General features: G+C 49.0%; 1 protein-coding gene across 4 annotated transcripts in view; it reads left to right on the plus strand.

Annotated features, from left to right (window-relative positions):
• Positions 1–21,935, plus strand: part of daam2 (dishevelled associated activator of morphogenesis 2) — a 238,209-nt gene extending 216,274 nt beyond the window's left edge. For 2 of the 4 annotated variants that reach the window (XM_051925399.1, XM_051925401.1), the window contains exons 21-26: positions 1,332–1,500; positions 2,576–2,683; positions 5,800–5,860; positions 8,944–9,078; positions 20,307–20,477; positions 21,126–21,934. In XM_051925399.1, coding sequence (XP_051781359.1) covers positions 1,332–1,500; positions 2,576–2,683; positions 5,800–5,860; positions 8,944–9,078; positions 20,307–20,477; positions 21,126–21,344 — 863 coding nt within the window. In that variant the 3' untranslated portion in view covers positions 21,345–21,934. Of the gene's footprint in view, positions 1–1,331; positions 1,501–2,575; positions 2,684–5,799; positions 5,861–8,943; positions 9,079–20,306; positions 20,478–21,125 lie in introns of all 4 variants that reach the window. The other 2 variants (XM_051925402.1, XM_051925400.1) reach the window with 2 other exon arrangements.
• The last annotated feature ends 338 nt before the right edge of the window (positions 21,936–22,273 follow it).

A 22,273-nucleotide genomic window follows, 5' to 3' on the forward strand; every position in this document is an offset into this window, starting at 1 on the left:
CAGTCAGACCAGTAAGTACAAAGTACGACTGCCATCTGGAGGCTTGATCTAGCATGACACTCCCAACTGTATGATTTAAGAAGTCGGTCAGCCTTAAGATCTGTAGCTGCAACTCGGGACAAGCATTGCACACCAGTTTTATGATTTAACAAGTGCTTAGACAGAAGACCAGTTTGTGCCAAGCAGGACTACCAGCGCCTGGCATAGCCTAGCATTGCATCTTAGCTGAATGATTTAAGGTTTGAGGTGAAAAGCTCCGGTCATACTGCTCAAGACTGCCACCTGGTGTCCTGACCTAGCAGTACAGCCCAGCAGTATGATTTAAGAAGTTAGTGTGAAGACTAGCGAGTGTAAAACTAGGTAGGCCACCACCTGTTCACCTGGCATAGCATTAACATCCCAGTCATGATTTAAAATCTCAATCACCCAGAAGGCAGATGAATATCAAACGGGACTGTCACCTGATGGCGTGCCCTAGCACTACACCCCAGCTGTACAATGTCACAAGTCGAGTCACTCGGAAAGCCACTGCATGCTCTCCAGGACTGCCACCTGTTGGCCTGACCTTAGCATTACACACTGGTTGTACGATTTAAGAACTCAAAGCCCAGCGCTTGCTAAGCAGGACTGCCACCTGGTGTCTTGGTCTAGCATTACTCCCTAGCTCTATGATTTCAGAACTTGGACTGCCAGAACGTGCCAAGCAGGTCTGTCCTATGGTGGCCTGACCTAGCATTGTATGACCTGTGAAGGCATTTATCCAGAAGGCCAGTGTGCACCTAAAAGGACTGCCACCTGGTGGCCTGGCCTAGCATGATGCCTCAGCTGCGTGATTTAAGAGACCATTCAGTCAGTGCAGCCTGTTGTGCCACCTGTCCAGCCTACTTTCATTAACCTTTATAAGTGCAGCCTGCTTAAAACATCCTTCCAGAGGTCTATGTCCATAGTGTGATGGTACTTACACACCCTAGTGGTCTTACACACTTGGGGCCAGATGTTTAAGGGGGCAGGTAATCTTTTAGCGGGTGTCCTCTTGTTGGATCATCCATCTAAAATACTTGGCACTAATGGACAAGTATTCTTCTGCTGTGTAAGGAAGAGGGCAACAATGCCAATACTGTGGTGATCCTCGTGGCTGCTGTGATGATGACCGTCACCCAGGCCTTGACATTATTAGCCAGTCAGAGTGGAGGTTGTTGCAGGCGAGAAGACGAGATGTGCCTCAGTACAAGTTTAGTACATGTGATGTGCCCAGCTGGCAGCTGTTATTGGCGGGACGCTGGCTGTTCTTATTCACAAATCCTAACGCCTCTCCTCTCCTCTCACTGTAGCCATCCTGAGTGCCTCCCGTGAAGTTTGTCGCAGCAAGCGGCTCAAGCAGATTTTGGAGGTGGTGCTCGCCTTCGGCAACTTCATGAATAAGGGGCAGAGGGGCAACGCCTTTGGCTTCAAGGTTTCCAGCCTCAACAAAATTGCAGACACCAAATCCAGTATTGACAGGTATGCGCAACGCCTGGGACACGCCACTCGGATGTGCCACCTCGATCTTTGTGTTGAGGCTGTCTCATCAGACGCAGTTTTATGTCTCCTAGAAATTCACTTAGGCTGGTGAAGATGCCATCTCCTATTCTGAATCACTTTGGATTGACTTTGCCTGAAAAGAGGGGAGCAAATAAGACAAGAATCAAATTGGCACAAAAATTTTATTTCACAGGCTTAGGGTTGATGGCAGCAGAATTGGCAGCCAGACTGCTGATTTGTACCCTGCCAACTTTGACTTTCATGTTTTGTTGCTTTGGCAGATGTTTCAGAACTAAAGTGTTCTGGGATGTCAGCACTAACCCGTGTGGTGGGGTCTGAACACGAGCCCTTGTCACTTAACACCTTAACCACTAGGGGGCTGCACTGTATTTTACTTGTTTACTTAACCCCCGGCCATCCCCCCAAAGGAGGGTGCAGGTGCCTATCCCAGGTAGCACTGAGTTCAAGGCAGGAATGGGCATCAGTGCCCAGCCAATTTAGAGTCGCCAGTTAAGCTAAAGCACAGGCTGGCACAGTGAGGGTATGCAGCTTCCACATGGCTGTGATCTGAAGCCAGGTCTCCAGAGCACTGTGCCATTCTGCCACCCATTTGTAAAACATCTGTTCATGTGCCTACTTTTGCCATATCCAGGCTGTGTTGAAATGGAGCCATCCCAGACATGGACTTATTTGTCTGACTCTGCCACATTTATGATACGGTTGGTTTCATTTCTTTTTGGAGCCCAGGCAGGTGAAGTGACTGGCTCCGGGTCACACAGTGGTGTCAGAGCAGGATTTGAGGATTTGAAATCCACTACACCACACTGCTTGGCTGGCATGCAGGTCCATTGCAGGGTACACACATCCACTCGCGCCAGTTCAATCGAGGGTCTACTCAATGAACTTGAGCTTTGTAACATGAGACAAACACGCCAGCAACATGTCGCAGAGGGTGACCTGGCTGGGAGTCAATTCAAATTTAGGTCCCTGGAACCGGTGTGCCACTAGTGATGTGCCCAGTGTCCCACAGTGTGCCCTTCTTCTTCTTTTGTAGGAATATCACCATGTTGCACTATTTGATCATGATCTTCGAGAAAAGCTACCCAGACATCCTCAACATTCAGCAAGACCTCCAGAGCTTACCAGAGGCGGCCAAAGTCAAGTAAGTGTGCCATCCAGTCGTGCCTGCTGCTTTGCCAGTCCTGCTCCTCTTCTTCATACTGGACGCCAGTCTGGAGCTCGTCACCCATTAGCTTGCACTCATTTACTATTCAAGGCAGCCTTTTTTGCTTTGTAAAGAATTGTGTGACGTAGACGTCAAAGATGCTTTTTATATTGTGAATTTTTAAAAACAGATTTTCTTGTTGTTTTTTCTTTAAGCACCTTGGGCAGTGTTTGCTGTGCAAGGCGCTATATTGGAATGACTGCTGTCCATCCTACTTACAGAGATGCGTCAGCTGCCCGATTGTCACTGATTTAACCCACAGTTGTTGTTTTCTGTGTTTGCCATCAAAGGCGCTATATTGGAATGACAGCTACAAGAAGGCAGTTCAAAGGCTGACACCACCAAGGGGATGCACTGAGATCCCACTGCCAGCTTGCCATCTGCCATTAGATGCCTAAGTGGTCAGGTGTCCCAACTGTTGGAAGCCCTGATTTGTGGGACAGAAGTGGCCACACCCCTTCAAACTTTACACCACGCCCATCATCAGGATGACTTCGGCTGTGCTTTTGGGCTTTCCAGTGTTTTCTGTTGGCCCCTGCTGCTTCCCAGTTGATGCCAGTGGTCGAGTGCCAAGTCTTGAGTGGTCCTCATCTTTTTCCTTGTCCACCAAGTGCAATCCAAAGCATTGCCATTTTAGGAAGGGTGTGTTCATACATGTGCAAGATACGACCAGCGAGCCTCGTTCTGTGCTCCATCACATCTTCTTCAATTGGTGTGATGCATCTTCATCCTAGGGTGGTTGATGAGGTCTTTTATACTTTGTGAAGTGCTGTGTGATGAAGAATGTGCAAGGCGCTATACTAAAGAAAGTTTGAAGAACCAAGTGACTGCCTTGTCTTGTTTTCCTGTTTTTTGGGTTGAGTACCCTGGGACAGTGGAATGACTGATACTGAAGGTGCTTAGCAGGCTGTGCCCGAAGCCACCAAGGGGCAGACAGCACCCCCGTGTGTCCCATCTTATCCACAGCCATCTGCCATCAGGTGCCCAGGTTTCCCTGAGTGGTTAGATGTCCCACTGTTGGAAGCCCTGAATCGGAGGCGTGTCCTGCAGTATTGGGAGTGGCCTCAGCCATCACCATGGCAACCTGGTCTTTTTTTACTTTATTAAGTGCTACGTGATGAAGATGTGCAAGGCGCTATACTAATCAAAGTTTGAAGAACCAAGTGACTGCCGTGTGTGTGTGCCGTGTATAAACTGGAATGGCTGAGGCGGCTAACAGGCCAAGTTTGAAACCACTAAAAGATCCCCCGTGACCCTGAGCAAGCGCCCAGAGCCCCTATTGGCGTCTCTTTCCTTTTTTTTTTGATAAACCCACTTTATACTGTGCAGCTCATGAGTGCCCCCTGCAGTCCACAGTGGCCACCTCCCAGACTAAGCAGCTTCAGTCCCAGCGTTTCAGTATGTGAAGATGTTAGCCCTCACTTGACACGCAGCATGTGTAGTCGGGGTCCGTCTAGGTGCATTGCATTGTGGGATACTTAGAAACTAGCGAGCCTGATGTAATTCCAAGACTAGACTTGAATCTGCAGCAGACAGTAATGGGTTACGTGGAGTCCTAGAAAGTTCTAGAAGTGAACTGCAGAACTCTGGGGGCCACCAGAGGTGAGGGGCTGCTTCTTGTCTCCAAGGTCGGTATTGATAATAAAGAATTGAACTGTGATCCAGAGGGTCCGCCACCAATAAGACCCCTCTAATACTTGGCCTGTCTTCTCAAACCTGTACACCTTCTTCCCTGTCTAAACTGTGGACTTCTGGGAACTTTCAAGCCACCCCACCCTGCTTTCCCAAATGTGTTTGTTCTGTTGGCCAGCAGGACATGCAGATACCTGAACAGGTGTGTTTTACCTCCGTTAAAGTGACCACCTCAGAGCGGCGTGCCCCCGTGTCTTGTTTCAGGACAGTTTAATGCTAAGTGAGCCCGTCGCTCATCACATGACCCCTGCCCTGCTGGCTCTCAACAGAGCGATGGGAGGACAAAGGGGTCACCCGAGAGAGGCTTTGAGCCCACCGCACATTTTTCTTTCCAAGTCCCACTCTCTTGCCTTTCCCTTGTCTTTGGTGTTTGCTCCTACACTTCCTGGACCCCCCTCATGATCCCCCAGACGAGCCTCAGTGGGGGTGGACGGTGAATTTTCTCGGTCAGTGATGACCTGTTGTTTGTACTCCAAGACTGGAGGGACACTGTGGCTTGTGGGCATCTGATGGAGGTGCCAGAATGGGGTGCCCCTGGCTTATTTCTGACATGTAATGGTGGGAGTCGTATTGTGCAGTGTCCAGAGTCCAGTGAAATTCACAAGTCACGTCCCACCAACGTGCAACATGGCAGCATGATAACGAGAATGAGAAGTGAAAATGCACACAGTGCCGTTCATCTCTGATTGTCTATAGGTCTATCTGTCCATTATATAGTGCCTTTCACTCTATCTGTCTGACATGATTGACTTGTGTGTGACGATCAAGTGTCCAAAAGTCCCATAAGAAAGACATTTTGTGGAAGGCTTTACCCGCTCCTGGCACCCGACTGACTATTCAGAAGTGGAGTTTTCTTTGGTTGAAGACGGATTCTCCTCTGCAGCACATTTCCAGACTGCTGTAGTGAGTTGCTACAGCGCCCCCTGCAGGCCGTCTGCTTTTGGGCTGTCGTGACACAGTCCTCAGAAGACTGCTGGCGTCTCCCACTTCTGTTGAGCCCTGCAAGCCTGGTCCTGTGCCAGTTGCGTGATCGGGTTATTTACCTTTGCTTCCTGGCACGGGTGGCGCATGCAGCTGCTCTGCTCAGCTCCCTTATAAGGAGCTCACTCAAGTCTGTGCCATGTTTCTTCATCACAGATGGTCCTGGATTTGCGCACGTTGAATTTGAACCTGGAATTATGTGTACCATGGGATCGTTGGCACACCACACAGCATAGCTGCAGAGTGGTGTAGAATGAGAGATCATCGTGGGTACCTGGAAGTGGGCTCACCGCTGAGGAGGTGCCATGTGCTGTGACCCTCTGGAGGTCATGTGACTGTGTATGTTATGGGGCACCAATACTTTTCTGTTGTTCCCTCAGTTTGGCCGAGCTGGAGAAGGAAGTCCTGAGTATTAAGAGTGGACTGAAAGCCCTTGAGACGGTGAGTTTGTCATTTTAAGAATTTTTTGAGACTCAAAATGTTTTTTTGTTTTTTTTGGTTCTTTCATTCCTGGGTCTGGGCACGGTGGTTAGCGCAATCCTCACAGCTCCAGAGACCTGGGTTCAAATACCAACCCAGTGACTGTCTGTCCTGTCCAGGCAGGTAAGGAACACGAAGGGAACTGACCAAAAAAAAGGGAAACCCCCTGGGGCAGGGGCGGCCAACCAGTCCAGCATTAACACAAGAATCCCTGAAGCCTACGAGAGAACCTGAAATCCCTTCGCACCTCTGCATCAGCGTCTTTTGTTTTGTAAATGTGTCAGTCAGCACAATCAGCAAGCCCCCCATTGATTGAGTGCAACTCGGGTGAAAAGTTGTCTCCGCTCAAGCCAAGGCTCCTTATCTGGAGTTGTGTAGGGTAAATAATAGAGAATATCGTTACTTGGAGTACGTGCATTTCATGTGCGCTCCGTGTCTACAAAGATCTGGGGAAGTGTAGGGTGAAAGGAAATGCTGAACACGTACCTACAGCAGAAACTGTTCCCATGGTCTACTAATAATGACGTGAAGTGTCCAAATATCCAACAAAGACGTGCGCTTTAGTTCAAGGATATAACCAAAGAAAAATTAAAAAGCATTCAATTTACACGTGGCTGTCAATGAGGTAGAAACTCAAATGTCTTAACAGGACATCGATCCGTATTCTGGGATGGTGCAGAGGTAAGAACTGCTGTCGGGTTCAAGTCCGGGCACTCTGCATTTTATTATTATTATTATTATAGCCGCCAAAGCGTAAGGCGAGATCAAGCATGGGTAAAACGCGTGTCGAAAGAAATCTCTCAGTCCAAAAGTTTGTTTTAAAATAATTTAGTGAAACGTAAAAGCAAGTAATCCACACAAGAATAAAAGAAAAAATAATTACACAGAATAAAAGGCAAAAAAACAGGAAACCTGTATCTTCTCTAAACTTAGCTTTTCTTGAGAAACTTGAGTTATTTCTGTACTTAAAAGATTCTTCTTCTTCTGTACGCCTTAAGCGTACGGTACAGTATTTAAATAAGCGAGTTATCTTTACATGTGACTTCACACACTCCAAGGGCCCGTCGGCCCTCAGACACGGTGACGGTTTAAAACCTTGTGCCCTCTATGCCTCACACATGGCAAGGCTGGCACTAACTGAAGAATAAGGGTTACTCAAAGCTGTTAGAAATGGCAGGAATGTACCAATACGATTCTACTGATGGGGGTTATAGGAACCTCTCATAGATTGTGCTTTGTCATCTAGTAAAATATTCATGAATCTTATAGAAGTAGGAAAATGGCTCTTACAATTATTATTAGAATTTCTACAGTGTAATAAAAACATACATTTGATTTGAGTCTGTAACACCCGCTGTAAATTGTGGCTACTTGATAAAGTTCTTTGATTATTCAGTTTTATTCTCTCAGCGACGTTCAGGTGGCCCCTCTGAGTTGGTGGCGTTCGTCTCCATTCTCTTCACAAGAGCAGCGCTGTGGCTCAGAACTATTTGTTGTACCGGCAATCAGAGATGGGACGTCCCGCATGTGGGCCACGAGCGTAACACAGTCCCACAGATCCACCTGCAGACCCCAACAGAGCTGTTAGTTTTGATAACCGCAGATTTGCCTCCTGGACTACAGTCATGAATGTCTCTCTCAGGTCAGTGCCAGGGGTCCTGTCTTTTAACAGCTCAATGTCAGGGGACTCTTGGGACTCAAAGCGTACAAAGGCTGCCATCCATGGCTTATGTTGAACATACAAAGCAACGCTAAAATACTGGCGTTTCTCGAGATCAGTATGTCACTGTGTTTCAGTTCAGTGGCCGATGTCCGATATTCTCGTTTCGGCGATGTGCCGTGACAGCTGCAGGTCTGACACAGAGGGAAACCTTCAGGTTGTCATTTTCAGGAGAGAGGATGCCAACATTATCTTTGTCTTCACAAATTCCCCTTCACCGTATGGTGTTTCCCAGCACGAGCCGTGCCACTTGATTTGGTGCCAATGTAACGTTCTCTTGAGTGCTTCGTAAATTTTCGAAATACCCGAGTCTGCTTCTATGAGTGACATTTCAAATGTCTGCGATGTGCGTGCAAACTTGAGGGCCTCCTGTGCCGCGTTAGCGTGGAGTGAGGTGATGTGAACGTGAAGCCTGGCATACCAAACAGAAGGCTTTCCACAAAGAGATACAATCCTGGTAAGAATGTCGTGTGCTCCTCTTCGTATCTGCACTTAACTTGCCATGCTGATTCAGTCAAGCTAGCTGAGTGTTCACGTGACTTTTCTATCAATCTGTTGACAACAAAATTATTTTTTATTTGCAAATATTGGCAACTTTATTGGAAATATTGCTAGATATTGAAATACATTTAGACTTATGGCTCCTGCTCCGTCCAAAAGCCTTCTGCTGTCCTGATGACCAAGAACAAAATGATAAGACGAATAGCCCATGGAGACCGCGGTGAGCCACCTACAGCTCACGAGCCACAGGGTTGCCCAATCCCAGCCCGCCCTGACTTCCCTGCCCCTTGGCATGGGTATTATTCAGCAGAGAGCCCTGACCTTTGGTGTCTGTAAGACGTTTGTCCTCTATAGATACTCCAGTGGCCAAATCTTCAGGCTGGTACAACTGTGCCAACCTAAAGCATGATGGGATACCACACTGAGCACAATAGAAGTTGTACCCCTCAGATATTCGCTTTATTTTGAGTGACACACAGCTTCAGGGTTCAAGTCCGTGTGACATTCCAGCTTGTCCTTCTTAATCCCAAAAATGTTGGTTGATCGGGAGGTCTAAACTATCCTTGTGTAATGTCACAGGCTGGCACACCATGTCCACCACAGAGGTGTCTTCCTGCCTTGTGCCTAACACTGATACAATTCAGAGTTTAAACTTTGATCATTTTATTTTATTTTTATTGTTTTTCTTAACTGTTCGAAGTCGCCACTTTTTTGCATATCTGACTGCTTCCGGTAATTTTGGACAAGGCCCCGTGGGGCGATGTCCACTTTCAGGGAGTTGATGCCCACCTACTGACCTCTTGTTTTACCTTCTACATCCCAGGAGCTGGAGTACCAGCAGCAGAGCCGAGTCCGTGACCGAGGGGACAAGTTTGTGCCGGTGGTCAGCGACTTCATCACGGTGGCCAGTTTCAGTTTCTCAGAGCTGGAGGACCAGTTGAATGAAGCCAAAGACAAGGTAGTGTGACGAGACCCCTAAAGGTGGTGGGAAAGGACCCCTAAAATTGGGGAGTCGGGGTGTTCAAGTCTGCTGACCCTGCTGGGCTGCCATATAGTGACAGTGTGATACGCTCCGGACAAAGGGGTCAGCTGAACAATGTCAAGGTTATAATACAGTATGCGACTCTTCAGTTACACCTGGGGGGGGGGGGGGGGGGGGGGGTAAACGTTACCATTATTCAAAGTTACTGTCTGTTATACCTGCATTGTTATCACTCTTTAATATTGTCTTTGTATCAGTGTGCTGCTGCTGGAGTATGGGAATTTCTATCTATTATATAGTGCCTTTCATATCTATCTATCTATCATATAGCGCCTTTCACATCTATCTATCTATCTATCTATCTATCTATCTATCTATCTATCTATCTATCTATCTACTGCATAGCACATTAAGATGTGATCCCAGAATACAATGGGGCTTCAAACGCTGATGAGCAGCAGCGTAGAGTGTGGCACACTGTGGACTAGGGGCTGTGCCAAGGACAGCGTAATTCATGGAGATGTTGGGTGATGTGACCAAAGTAGAGCAGGGGCACAGCGGAGGGACACTTCAGGAGAGGGGTGGACAAAAGGGACGGCCAATAGAGACATTGAGCCCACTGCACTTTTTTCCCCCCAGTCCCACACTCTTGCCTTTCCCTTGTCATTGGTGTTTGCCCCCACACATCCTGGACACCCTCATGACCCCCTCCCACCCGACATGATTTGATGAGGGTGGACAGTGAAAGTTATTGGTCAGTGGTGCCCAGTTGTTTCTGCCACAGCATGTGGGTACCTGAGGCGCCTTTTATGTCCGTTTAATGGTGTGTTCCACACTTTTCTAGTATAGCGCCTTTTACATCTACCCATATATCTGTCTGTCAGTACTAGTAGTAGCCCCCGTATTGTCCTTGTGCACGGGGTGCAGTGAAATTCTTACTTCAGGTCCAAACGTTGGTGCACTCTGCCACCAGGATCCTTCTGTACTGTATAATAATCCAAAGCCCCCCGACAGGACCATTAGAAAACTTGCCATTGAACCCGTTCGCCGACATCAGGTCGATATTTGAGGCTCTCCCAACTCCACTTTCCATGTGTCTGTGCTTTTTTTTTTCTCCTTTCTAACTTTTTGGTGAAATCTGCTCTTAACAAGAAAAGTTCATTACAAAGTCACCGTCTCGATCCACTGGACTCATTCCCGTCCAGTCAGGTCTCCTCTTCATCACAATAAGGCTCAGCTCTTTTAATCTTTTCCTCATAACTCACCCCCTGTAGCCCCCCATAATCAGCCTAGTCACTCTTCTGTGGACCGTCTCTTGTGCTGCTGTGTCTTTATGGAGACCAGGACTCCAGATGAGGCCTCATCAGTGTGTTATAAAGCCTGAGCAGAACCTCCTGTGACTTGTTCTCCACACATCAAGGCGCTATATAACCTGACATTCTGTTAGCCTTCTTAATGGCTTCTGAACACTGTCTGAAAGTCGATAGCTTAGAGTGCACTACGACTCCTAAGTCCTTCTCATAAGGTGGACTCTTGATCGTCCATTGTGTATTCAAACCTCACATTTTGACTTCCTGCGTGTAATTCTTTACATTTACTGACATTAAATTTCATCGTTCACAGATCTACCCAAGCCTGTCTGCTGTGCAAGCCCCTCTGTGATGATATAACAGATTTTCAGTTATCTGCCAGTCCACCTATCTTGGTACCATCTGCCATCTTGACCAGCTTATTGATTCCCTACTTGTCAGACCAGCAGCCCCAGCACTGACCCCTGCTGGGCACCACTTTTAATGCCCCCTAATTCTGACACAGCTCCCCTCACCATCACTCTCTGCTTCCTATCTTTGTGCCCATTTTGTACCCATCTACACACCATGCCCTGAACTCCCACTTCTTTTAGTCTGATGCCCAACCTCTTGTGTGGCACCTTATCAAATGCTTTCTGAAAGTCAGTGTGAAGCCTGCATGTTCTCCCAGTGTCCGTGTGGATTTTCCTCCCATATTACACAAATTGTGCATTGTGTTGGCTGGCAAGCATGAATTGGCCCAGTGCTACACTGTCACCCCCGTCCGTGCAGGTGTTATTTCTCACAGTGTGCCCAGTGACCTTGGACTGGATTAAGCAGATTCCTGAAATGGCACACTGGTTAGCACAGTCCCATAGTTCAACTTCCATGCCCATTCCGTGTTGGTGTGAAGCCTGCATGTCCCCCCAGTGTCCTCCCATGTACCACACATTTGTACGTCGTATTGACTGGAAAGCCTAAATTGGCCCTGCACAACACTGGCGCCCCCTACAGGTCCCACCATGCTGATATACCCTCTGTCCTCAGTGACCCCGCATGGATTGCACAGACCCCTAAAGCGGCTGGTCAGATGGCTACAACCTCGAGTTTTCACTTTAAATGTGTGCACCTGAAGACGAGGAGTGACTTCAGGGTTAAAAGCCCACGCGCCCAAATCTCTCTGTGGTGGCCAAACCCCAGCAGTCACCATGCCTCAGCTCTCATTTGGAAACTCGGCCAGCAGAAGAGAAGAGAGACGTCCTTTGTGCGGCCCGCCGGCCTCCTGCTAATGACTAAAACATCCCAGGGAAGCCCGGCCGTTTATTTTCCTTTGTCGCCAGGCTGATTCCCTTTGAACTGCGGCCGAGTCCTGGCCGGGCTGTTGGCTTGTGGAGCGTGACGCCGAGCTCTGCCTCGGTTCCCATTGCCGGGAGATTTTCCTTCTCTTTTCTTCTGTTGTGGACCTGCTCTCATGGCAACAGCTGGTAGGACTCTTTGGAAGAAACGGCAGAGTGTCGGCAGATGTCAGCCATCTAGCGCCTTTCACGTCAGACACCACTGCAAGCCTGGCAAGAAAACAGTCGGCGCTTGTCAATTCTGTTGGGCCTGTGTGAGGCTTTTTAACGTGTAAATGGGAGTCCAGTTCTGTCAGCCAGTGCTGATCTTGTATGGCGCCTTTCACAGCAAGCACTATGGAAGGAAAGGCAACACTACTGCATTGAGTCAATCCGCTTTCATTCTTTATAGTGCCTTTCACAACAAACGCCATCACAGGGTTCTTTACAAAGCCAGCAAGTGTCACCACCATTGGTCAGCATGCATCTCATAGAGCGCCATTCATAGCAATGACATCCCACAAGAAAGCACTGCAGTCGCTCAGCTGTCATTCTACAGTTTATAGCTCCTTTCAGCACACACGTCGTCAGTGGGTGAGAGTGCAGTGCAGAGGCTCCTGCGTCCTCTCGTCTTGTACTGCGGGTCAGTGTTGATCTTCTGTAGCGCCTTTTACACTGTAACCAAGAATAAGGTACACTCACTGCTTATCCTATATAGCGCCTTTAACATGAAGTTCTGTGAAAGGACAGCTGAGAGGAGTGGATTTCCGTTGATCCCTCCTATATAGCGTCTTTCATTGCAAAGAGGGGTGCAGTACTTTGGGTCGGTTTTAATCTTGTCTAACACCTCTTTCACTATGCAGGGCATTTCACAAGGTTGAGCAAAATGCAATCATTCACTGTCTTGTATAGCGCCTTTCCTAGCCAGCACCAAGAAAGAAAGCCCGACAATTAAATACGTTAAAGTCAATCAGTCTAATGTGGTGCCCGTCACCGCAAAGAAAACTTGCAGATTGATTCTGTAAACCAAGCCAAGATTATAGTATAACAGCACAGGGCAAGAGCGCCTTTCATAGTGACCACCATGAACTGTGCCCGTATGTCATCTAAGGGTTTCAATGAGGCCTCATTTAGAGCTTTGCCCCGGTGATGCCAATGCCACTCTGGTCTCTCAGTTTAGCTCTCTGTCTGCAGGTGCGTCTTTTAAGACGTTTCAGCTGTACCTGACGCCCTGCCCCACCTTCTCATGTCACGTAATTTACTGATGTGGATACCACTTTGCTGCCAATTGACTCTCTGTCTGTATGTCGGAGATGACCTGGCAGTCATAAGGTTTTAGTTAAGCCCCGGCCCTTCTCTTCCGCCATTTTAAAATGCAGCGTCCTCTTTTGAATTTTTTTGTGGCCACTTCTGCTTGGCCTTCTCTAACTAACTCTGACGCCAGCGGGTTTTGTCAGTTGGTCTCTGTGGCACTCCTCCTCTGTAGTCCCCTTATTATTTTAGCTGACTGTGCTTTTCCCATCATGCTGATACTGACACTGGCATGCTACCAGTCAACTGTCAGTACCGTTTTCCTCAGAGACCGCCGCCCAATCCCCCCCTACCCCCCCCCCCACCCTTTGTTTATCTATGTGGATCTGTCAATCACCCTGTTTAAATTTTGACCTGAAGCCCCACCCCCTTTCTTCAAATATCAAATTCTTTTTTGTATTTAACCCCCTTGACATGACATTTTGTTGCCAAGTAACTCTGATGAACATCAAGTTCCATGACACCCCAGTGTATGTCAGTCGTAATTCAGTTTAGCTCCTCCCCTTTTCTCGCAGGTTTTTCTAACTCCTTTGCTGCCCGACCCTACTGATGCTCTGTCACGTTGGCTCTCTTCTTAAGGTCTGCCAGTCCTAATGTCTCAATTGTGGCTGAAGCCCCTCCCCTTTCTCTAGTCATAACTCACCACAGGCGTCAGTCACACTTCATTCACTAATACAGTTGCCACTCTGCTGTCAATCAACTCTAATGAACATTTTTAAGGTGTCAGTTAAGCCCCGCCCCTTTTCACTCCCCATTTTAGGAATGGTTTCCTATTTTTAATTCCTTTGATGCCACTTCAGCTCTATTGGCACCCTCTGCCTTTAGTCTGCTTTTTGTTTCTATATATATATATATATATATATTCACGGCATTCGTAGTCTGAATCACAATCTGATTGTATGGGTGGTTACCTACCAGGTAACGCTTATGGTTGGTCAGCAAGTCGGCTAACATCCACCACGATGCCCTCAGTTGTGAGAAGCAGATCATAGAATGGTTGAAATAGTTTACTGTCAATGCAAAGAGTACACGACACGTGTTTCGCCCTAGGGGCTTTGCCTCTAGCGTTGACGTCCGAGGTTCGATTACCGTAAGCGAGTGCAGTAGAGTGTGTACGCCTGATGAGCCCAGAATTAGGGCGAAACACGTGTCGTGTACTCTTTGCATTATTTGACAGTAAACTATTTCAACCATATATATGTATATATATATATATATATATATATATATGTATATAGCTTACTCTACTGTGCCCACCATGCTGATACTGTCGCCCCCGGCTGCCAGATGACCCTTCACTTTCATTCACTCTTTTATTGATTCATGTGGATCTGTCAGTGACTCCGTCTGAAATGTGCCTGAAGCCCCGCCCCTTTACCTTTAGTCACTTTAGTGCCGTGTTTCATATGTTTAACTCTTTCATAGGGTGGCACGGTGGCGCAGTGGGTAGCGCTGCTGCCTCGCAGTTGGGAGACCTGGGGACCTGGGTTCGCTTCCCGGGTCCTACCTGCGTGGAGTTTGCATGTTCTCCCCGTATCTGCGTGGGTTTCCTCCGGGCGCTCCGGTTTCCTCCCACAGTCCAAAGACATGCAGGTTAGGTGGATTGGCGATTCTAAATTGGCCCTAGTGTGTGCTTGGTGTGTGGGTGTGTTTGTGTGTGTCCTGCGGTGGGTTGGCACCCTGCCCGGGATTGGTTCCTGCCTTGTGCCCTGTGTTGGCTGGGATTGGCTCCAGCAGACCCCCGTGACCCTGTGTTCGGATTCAGCGGGTTGGAAAATGGATGGATGGATGGAACTCTTTCATAACTGACCCCACTTGTCATAATTTGCTGTTACAGATGCCACTTTGTTCTCAACTGAAGCTCCACGACCCCCTCTGTCTACAGATTTCTCCCCAATGAACGTCTGTGAGGACCTGTAAACCATAAGGCTTTAATTAAACCTGTCAGAAGTTAATAATACTGTTTCCACTCTGCTGTCAGTCATCTGTGATGGGCATTTTTAAGGTGCCAGTTAAGCCCCACCCAATTTCCTTTCCTGTTTTTTTACTCTTTATCCTTTTCAGGCTCTGCCAGTCCTAGTGTCTAATTGTGGCTGAAGCGCCCACCCTTTATCTAGTCACAACGTACCTCACTACGTCATACCTTAGCTGCCACTCTGCTGCCAGTCAGCTCTGATGGACATTTGTAAGGTGTCGATTAAGCCACGCCCCCTTTCAGTCACCATTTTAGAACTCCTTTCCTGTTTGTAGTTCTGTCACTTCAGCTCTGTGGCGCCCTCTATCTGTAGCTCCGTCCTTATGGATGTCTTTCAGGCTCTGCCAGTCCTAGTGTGTCAATTGTCACTGAAGTCCTGTCTCCATCACGCCTTTCATACCTTGAATTCTTTCATAACTGACTCCCCTCGTCCTAACTTACTGATTCAGACATCCTGCTGCTGCCAGTCTGTGAGGTGCCAGTTAAGCCCTGCCCCTTTTCACTCACCATTTTAGTAATGTTTTTAATCTTTCATGTTCAAACGCCACCTTTTCAGCCCTCTTTTTTTGATACTGCACTGTGCCCACCTTGGTCATAGTGAAAGCTGCCAGTCACCTCCTTCATCTCTTTTGATCCATGAGTCACCCTGATTCAATCAGAAGTGAAGCTCCGCCCCTTTCCAGCCTTTTGTCACTCATGCCAACGTGGAGCGATTCCGTTGAAAGTGTCAAGTGCATGCAGTTGGAGGTGGGGGCACCGAGGGGCATCCCACAATGAGCTTAACAAGACGGGATGTGAGGCGGCCGCTCGTGTCTCGGCTCTTGTTCTCCTGCTGCTGAGCAACAGGCTCTTTGTTGAACACAAGCATGAAGGTTTGGCTCCTCGGCACTTTTTCCAGGCTGTAGGAAGTGGAGGAGGAGGACTGACAAATGACAAGCTTGGCTCGAGAAAATCCACGGAGAGGGAACGGAAACTGAACTGGCTCAGGAAGCAGCCAACCCGTCCTAACAAGCTGTCAGAGGAGCTCGAGCACATTTGCTCTTTCCATTTGGCCTGCGCCATTCCTGCTATAATCCCGCTATTTGGAAAATGGGATTAAGGCGAGGAGGTCAAAACAGGAAGGCCCTGGAAATGCAGTCGCCTGCTGCTTCATTTATAAAGAGTGAGAAGGAGAAGACGAGTGCCTTACCACAGTGAACAAGCTGGCAGGGCACTTTGTGGGTATCCGGGCACGGTGATGCAGACGGAGGCAGTGGCACTTCCAACTTGTGTGTGTGTACACATTATATTCGTACTCGCGGTGTGTAACGTCACATACGTTGATCTTCACAGTATATTAATACCTTTACTGTACGTACTGTGATAAAGTGGGATGCACACGGGTTCAGAATTTCGCCATAGCAACTCATTTATCCCCATTTAAATAAAAAGTACGCAAAGGTGCCCGTGGCCAGAGGTCTTCTCCCCCCTGCACTTCAGAACAGGTAACCCCCTGAAACTAAATGTGTTTGGGCCCGGCCAGTACCTGGATGGGAGACCATCAAAGAAAAAGTTTAGGGGCTGCTGCAGGACCAGCAGGGGGTGCTCACCTTGTGGTCTCAGTGACAGGGACACGCACAGGGCTGGCTATTAAAATTGGTGCCATCCTTCAGACTGTGTGGGGTATGCCCCAATGTCCTGGCTGAATTGCCCACCACAGCCTGCTCCTTCTGGCCCCGGTCTCTAACTGGCTGGCGTCCCATCGTCCATGTGGCTGAAGATGCCTCCCCCCCCCCCCCACTTTGTCTATGTAAGGCGCTATAGAAATGTCAGTGTTGGTTCCCAGCATCTAGGCACGTTCACCTCTGTCACCTTTGACCGTCCACCATGTGCTCTCAAAGTCCGCCCATCGTGAGCGCCCTCTTTGAGTTTTCGATATTTGGCGCCGCCATGTTGATTTGTGTACCAACACTTGACTTGTGTCTTGTTGTCTCTGCAGACGTCCTGTTCTCCATTTACTGGTCTGCACAAAAATGTCGGAGAGTATCGAGGTCGACGCATTCGCAGAATATCCTTACGTGCCAGCTGTGTGCCCACCTTCACTAGAAGGAGAGCTGCAAGGAGGCCGTATGAGGGGATGATTACAGGGAGAATGTAAAGTGTCAAATCAAGGCATCTCTAAAGAAGCCCTGCCACCCCTACAGGTGGCTCATCTCCCGTTCTTCGTGCCAGGCAGTCCCTCGTCTGATTTATGGATGGTGCCAAGGTCTTTGGGGTCACTGTAAGGCTGCTTTCTTGCCCATAGTGTACCCATACCATTGATCTCTTATGCCTTACATCTCACCTTGCCATGCCCAGCGCCATCCTAAAGCCCTGACAGACGCACCTTGATGTATTACCTGTAGCCCTACATTTTGGCTGACTGTGCCTAGTGCCCACCTTATGCCCCACCATCTGCACCTTGACATGTAGCCCACTTCATCACCCATTGATTTCTTGCCCAACATTCAGACTCGTTGTGCCTGACTAAATCCCTGCTGTGTGACTCTTTTTCATTGCCCTATGATTTCCTCTGCTGCCCCCCATCTTGACTAGCCCCCTGATGCCCACCCTTCACGCATGACTCACTTCCATTGTCTTGACTTGGCATGCCAGTGCCCACCTAAAGCCTGCCTAAACTTATCTTTTGACCCAATTTCGTCAGCTGTTTATTTCTTAACATGTTGACCTTCAGTCTGGCGCACTGTGCCCAGTGCCCACCTTAAACCCTACAGTCCATACCTCGACATGTGTGTCACTTTCATTGCCCTCTGATTTCCTGTTTCACTGTTTATGCTGCCCAGCCCCCAACTAAAGCCCTGCCATCCACCCTTGTCTTGTGACCCCCTTTCTGTTTTTGCTGGTCGTTAGCCCAAATTAGTGTGCCCAGTACCTCCCTAAAGTCCCACCATCTGCTCCTTGAAGTCTGCCCCATTTTTATCACCCGCTGATTTCTTATACATTGCCCTTCATTCCACCTTGCCCTCCCGTGGTCATGACAGGCACACCTTGATCCATAACTAACTTTCATTGCCTTCTGATTTTATTTTTACTGCCCATCAACCCAACTCACCATGCCCAGTGACCACCTGTAGCTCTGGCATTCGCGCCTGCACATGTGACCCTCGTTTCCTAACCCTGACCCTGAATGTTAATTGATTTCTCACATGTTGCCTTACATTCAGACTTGCCGTGTCTAGTGCCCACCTAAAGCCCCACTGTCTATTCCGTGACTTGTGTTTGACTGTTTATGCTGCCCACCATCCTGACAAGTCTTGCCCGGTAGCCACCTAAAGCCCTGTTGCCCACAGCTTGACCAGTGGCCCACTTTTCATTGTGCTCTGTTTCCTATTTGCACTGACCTTTATCCTGACTCACCATACCAAGTGTTCCCCTAAAGTCTCACCATCTGTACTTTGATGTGTGCCCCATTGCCATTGTCCATTCACTTCTTAAACATTTTCCAACATCCCAACTCGCCTTGGCCAGTGCCCACCTAGAGCCCCACCGTCTATACCTTGATTGTGTAACCCACTTTTGTTGGCCCACCAATATCTGACCTGTTGCCCTAGATGCCCACCTGAAGCGCTGTCCGCTGCCCACCCTTGTCTGGTCTCTCTCAGTCACTAAGCAGCCCCCATTGTAGCAGCGCTAATGCCAGCTCCTTCTCCGCCAGGCCGGCCTTTACTTTCAGCCGGAATTTCTTTTCCATGTGGAATGAATTTGCCACAGGATGGCTTCCCACTGCAGAAGCTGCCAAGAGAATCAGTCCCAGCTTCTGAACGCTAACTGAAACACGAGCGGGCGTCTTGCCCGCTGTTGGCCTTTCATGGAGAGCCATTACTTGAATATTATTCTTGAAAGGGAAATGAAGTTTTTTTCCGCCCTTATTTTTAACAAATTTAAAATAAAAAAAGAAACAAATCGCTCGCTGCTCTGCCTTGGCATGAAATCCATGAGGTAAAATTTAGGATGTGGAGGGAAATCTGAGCGACTTTTATCATTCATTTGTAAAGGAAAGGAAAGGAGTTGGCATTGCTCTAACTCAAGAGAAAAATCAAGGCTAGTGTTTGGGGTGGCATGATGTTGGCATCACACTTCTGGTTCAGTCCCTGGCAGAGTTTGTGTTGCCCGCTTTATCCATGTGGGTTTTCTTCCACTGTCCAGGGTGTGTGAGTGCGCCCAGTGACTGACGGGCACACTCAATTTGTTTGATTCCTGCTCTGTGCCCATTACTGACGGACCTTGTGTTATTTTTGCTCCAACAAGAGTGAACAAACAGTACCCAGCTCCCAGTGATGCCCGCCAGGTTTTTCTTTCTAATGTCTAAAGTCTCAGATGCCAGTGCCACAGCTAACAAAGTCAACTGACTTGGTCTTGATCTGCCCAGCAGAGAGCGCCCGCTCCCTGGGAATGGGTTTGTTAATGACGGCAGCGTAATGTTAACCTAAATCTGTATGGCTGTAAATTAAACGGCAATGCCCCTCCCCGGTGATACGGTGGCACGCAGTCACACTGCTGATTATCACAATGGTGGCCTTCCCTGCCTGGAAAAAGCGTGGCATGGGTACAAGTGCAAGAAGAGCCGTGTTGGCATTTGGACTCTCTGGAGTGCTCTTTTCTGGTCCCAGTGTTTAGGGAGGACAATTGAAGATGAAGCCAACTTCACATCTCTGATGTTGGCAGTCACCCGTGTGAAAAACAAATTTGTGTTGGCCGCTGCCATCTGCTTAATGTTTGGTGGGTCTCCTCGAGTTTGCGTTGTTTTAACTCGCAAGGAAGTTTAGTTGGCATAAGAACATTTTAGTGGGGTGTTGTACTGCCAGTTAAGTGATGCCAAGGTTGATGGTGGTACTTCTGTGGTTCCATAGTCACCATTAATTAAGGAGTGCCACTATGTGCCAGTGTGCGGAAGGGGCAGGCAGACAGTGTGCAGTCCATTTGGCATCTCCACGGGTGTCACTTGGGTCACAAAGTGATGGCAATTGAACTTGTGATGTTGTGACAGTTGAGACCCTGGCTAAGACCTGACAACGGGTGCTTTACCAAAAGGAGCCGAGAGGTCAGTGATGGACACAGAAGTAGCTGCTGCAGTGACTCCAAATTGACCATTGGGCCAGAGGTAAATGGGGTCTCATACCACATGAGGTGCCCACTCATGGCCCACATTGTCCAGGAGCCCTCAGGAGGACTGAGACTCCTGTGAGAGTGCCACCTTGTGTTCATCACTGGTAGTGCCACCTGATCCCGTCCTCTTTTTTGTTTTTCTCCCCTCAGTTCATGAAGGCCCTGAAGCACTTTGGTGAGGAGGAGAGCCGCCTGCAGCCCGATGAGTTCTTTGGGATCTTCGACACGTTCCTGCAGTCGTTTAGCGAGGCGAGGCAGGACCTGGAGAACATGCGGCGCAAGAAGGAGGAGGAGGAGCGGCGGGCACGTATGGAGGCCATGGTGAGCGCCTCGGGTTTCTTTGTTTCATGGTGAGGACGGGATCTGATGGGACGGTTGGGCAGTTGAGTCCTCAAGGGCTCCAGCATGTCCCCCTCTGATAATTCACACGTCCATTGGCTTATAAATCTCACCGACTGTGGGTAGTGTGCCCACTTGCGTATTTCAGAGATTAATGTAAAGCAATGCCCTGAAGATGCCATCAAAACTCTTGTGTCCACTTGACCACAGCCCAGACAAAGAGGCCAATTCCACCCCGGCCTGGTAGATGGGGGTTTGCTTTGGAGGCAATCTGGGTCCCTCAAGAGTGCCCAAGCCACAGTGCCATCTGCTAGCCCATGGTCAGTCATATTTAGCAGATACCAAAGAGTGCCACTTGAATGGACTTCACTGCATGTGCCCAAGGCTCCTCTTCTAGGGTTCTCATTTTACAAACTTTGTGCTTTGTGTGGCGCCCCCTGGTGCCACAATTTTATTTTTACCTTTACCCCCACCCAGCCCTTTCAATGCACACGGATGGTCCTGTATGACAGATGGGGGGCACGGGGGCACTTGACCTGACGCTAAAAGGAGCTAAACCAGCTGAACACCACCGAGTGCCAGGGGAGTTGAACGAGTCCCACCGCTGATGCCCTGCTTTTGTGTTCACAGCTCAAGGAGCAACGGGAGAAGGAGCGGCGCCTGAAGAAGACGAAGGCTGGCAGCATCTCGGAGGAGGGCGGCGAGTTCGATGACCTCGTGTCCGCCCTGCGCTCAGGGGAAGTCTTCGACAAGGACCTGTCCAAACTCAAGCGAAACCGCAAGCGTTCCGGAAGCCAGCTGATCGAAAATGGCAGCCGAGAGCGGGCCGTCACCAAAGTCACCTATTGACCGGTGGCACTCAGCTGGCCTGCACATCCCCCTGCCCTATAACTAACTCAAATGGACGGACAGATGGCAGGGGGTTGGCGTTTAGCTGTGGTCACTCAAAATGGACTCCCTAGATTGATGGAGGAAGGACGTGGAGACGGCCGTGTGGTATTTTGACTGGCAGGGAGCTGTGTGGACGGAGGCCTCGCCCTCGGTGGGTGACTTCGTGGTAGAAGTGACTGAACTTCTGAGTCTGCATCCCTGTGTGTCTTCTGACCGCCACGCACTGACTATAATCGTATTGTCACTCACTTGGGTCGGCCTGATGACACTCGAGACGAATTACTTGCCCACGTGGCTCCAGTGTGCCCAGAGACATCGCACAGGGGGCACCTCCGAAATCCAGGCTCACTTGAGGGCGAGGTGTGGAGCCAGCCAAGACCACTCAGTTGGGAGGTTAGTGTGCCCCTCAGGATGCCCGGCACTGCCACTCACATTGGAGAGAGAAAAAGTGAAGTCATGATCAAGACAAGTGAGGTGGCACCGTCGATATGCCCAGGGGGTCCATTCCGTTACGTTATGTGCAGCCTGATGTGAAAGGCGCTATATAACAACAATTGATCAACCAGCCAGTGAGACGGGGGGGCGGGGGGCTCTCAGGCCAATGGGAGATGGAATGAGTAGAAGGTGGCAGAGCAGCAATAATAATAATAATGGGGCGCAGACCACTACTCTGACAGGTCAGGGGCACAGGGAGTCGGTGCCAATCCAGACAGGGTGAAGCAGTGGTGCCAATAGCGAAAGGGGGCAGGTCACTTCAGTATTATATAGTGCCTTTCATTACAGGAACGACAAATGATGGGAAGAAAAATCCCCAGCTAACAATAAAATGTCAAGAGAAGCACAGGCCACTTGTCACCAGCTCGTGACCTCCTGGCATGGGTGAGGAC

The sequence above is a fragment of the Erpetoichthys calabaricus genome, chromosome 3 (genome assembly GCF_900747795.2).
Source record: "Erpetoichthys calabaricus chromosome 3, fErpCal1.3, whole genome shotgun sequence".
Lineage (NCBI taxonomy): Eukaryota > Metazoa > Chordata > Cladistia > Polypteriformes > Polypteridae > Erpetoichthys > Erpetoichthys calabaricus.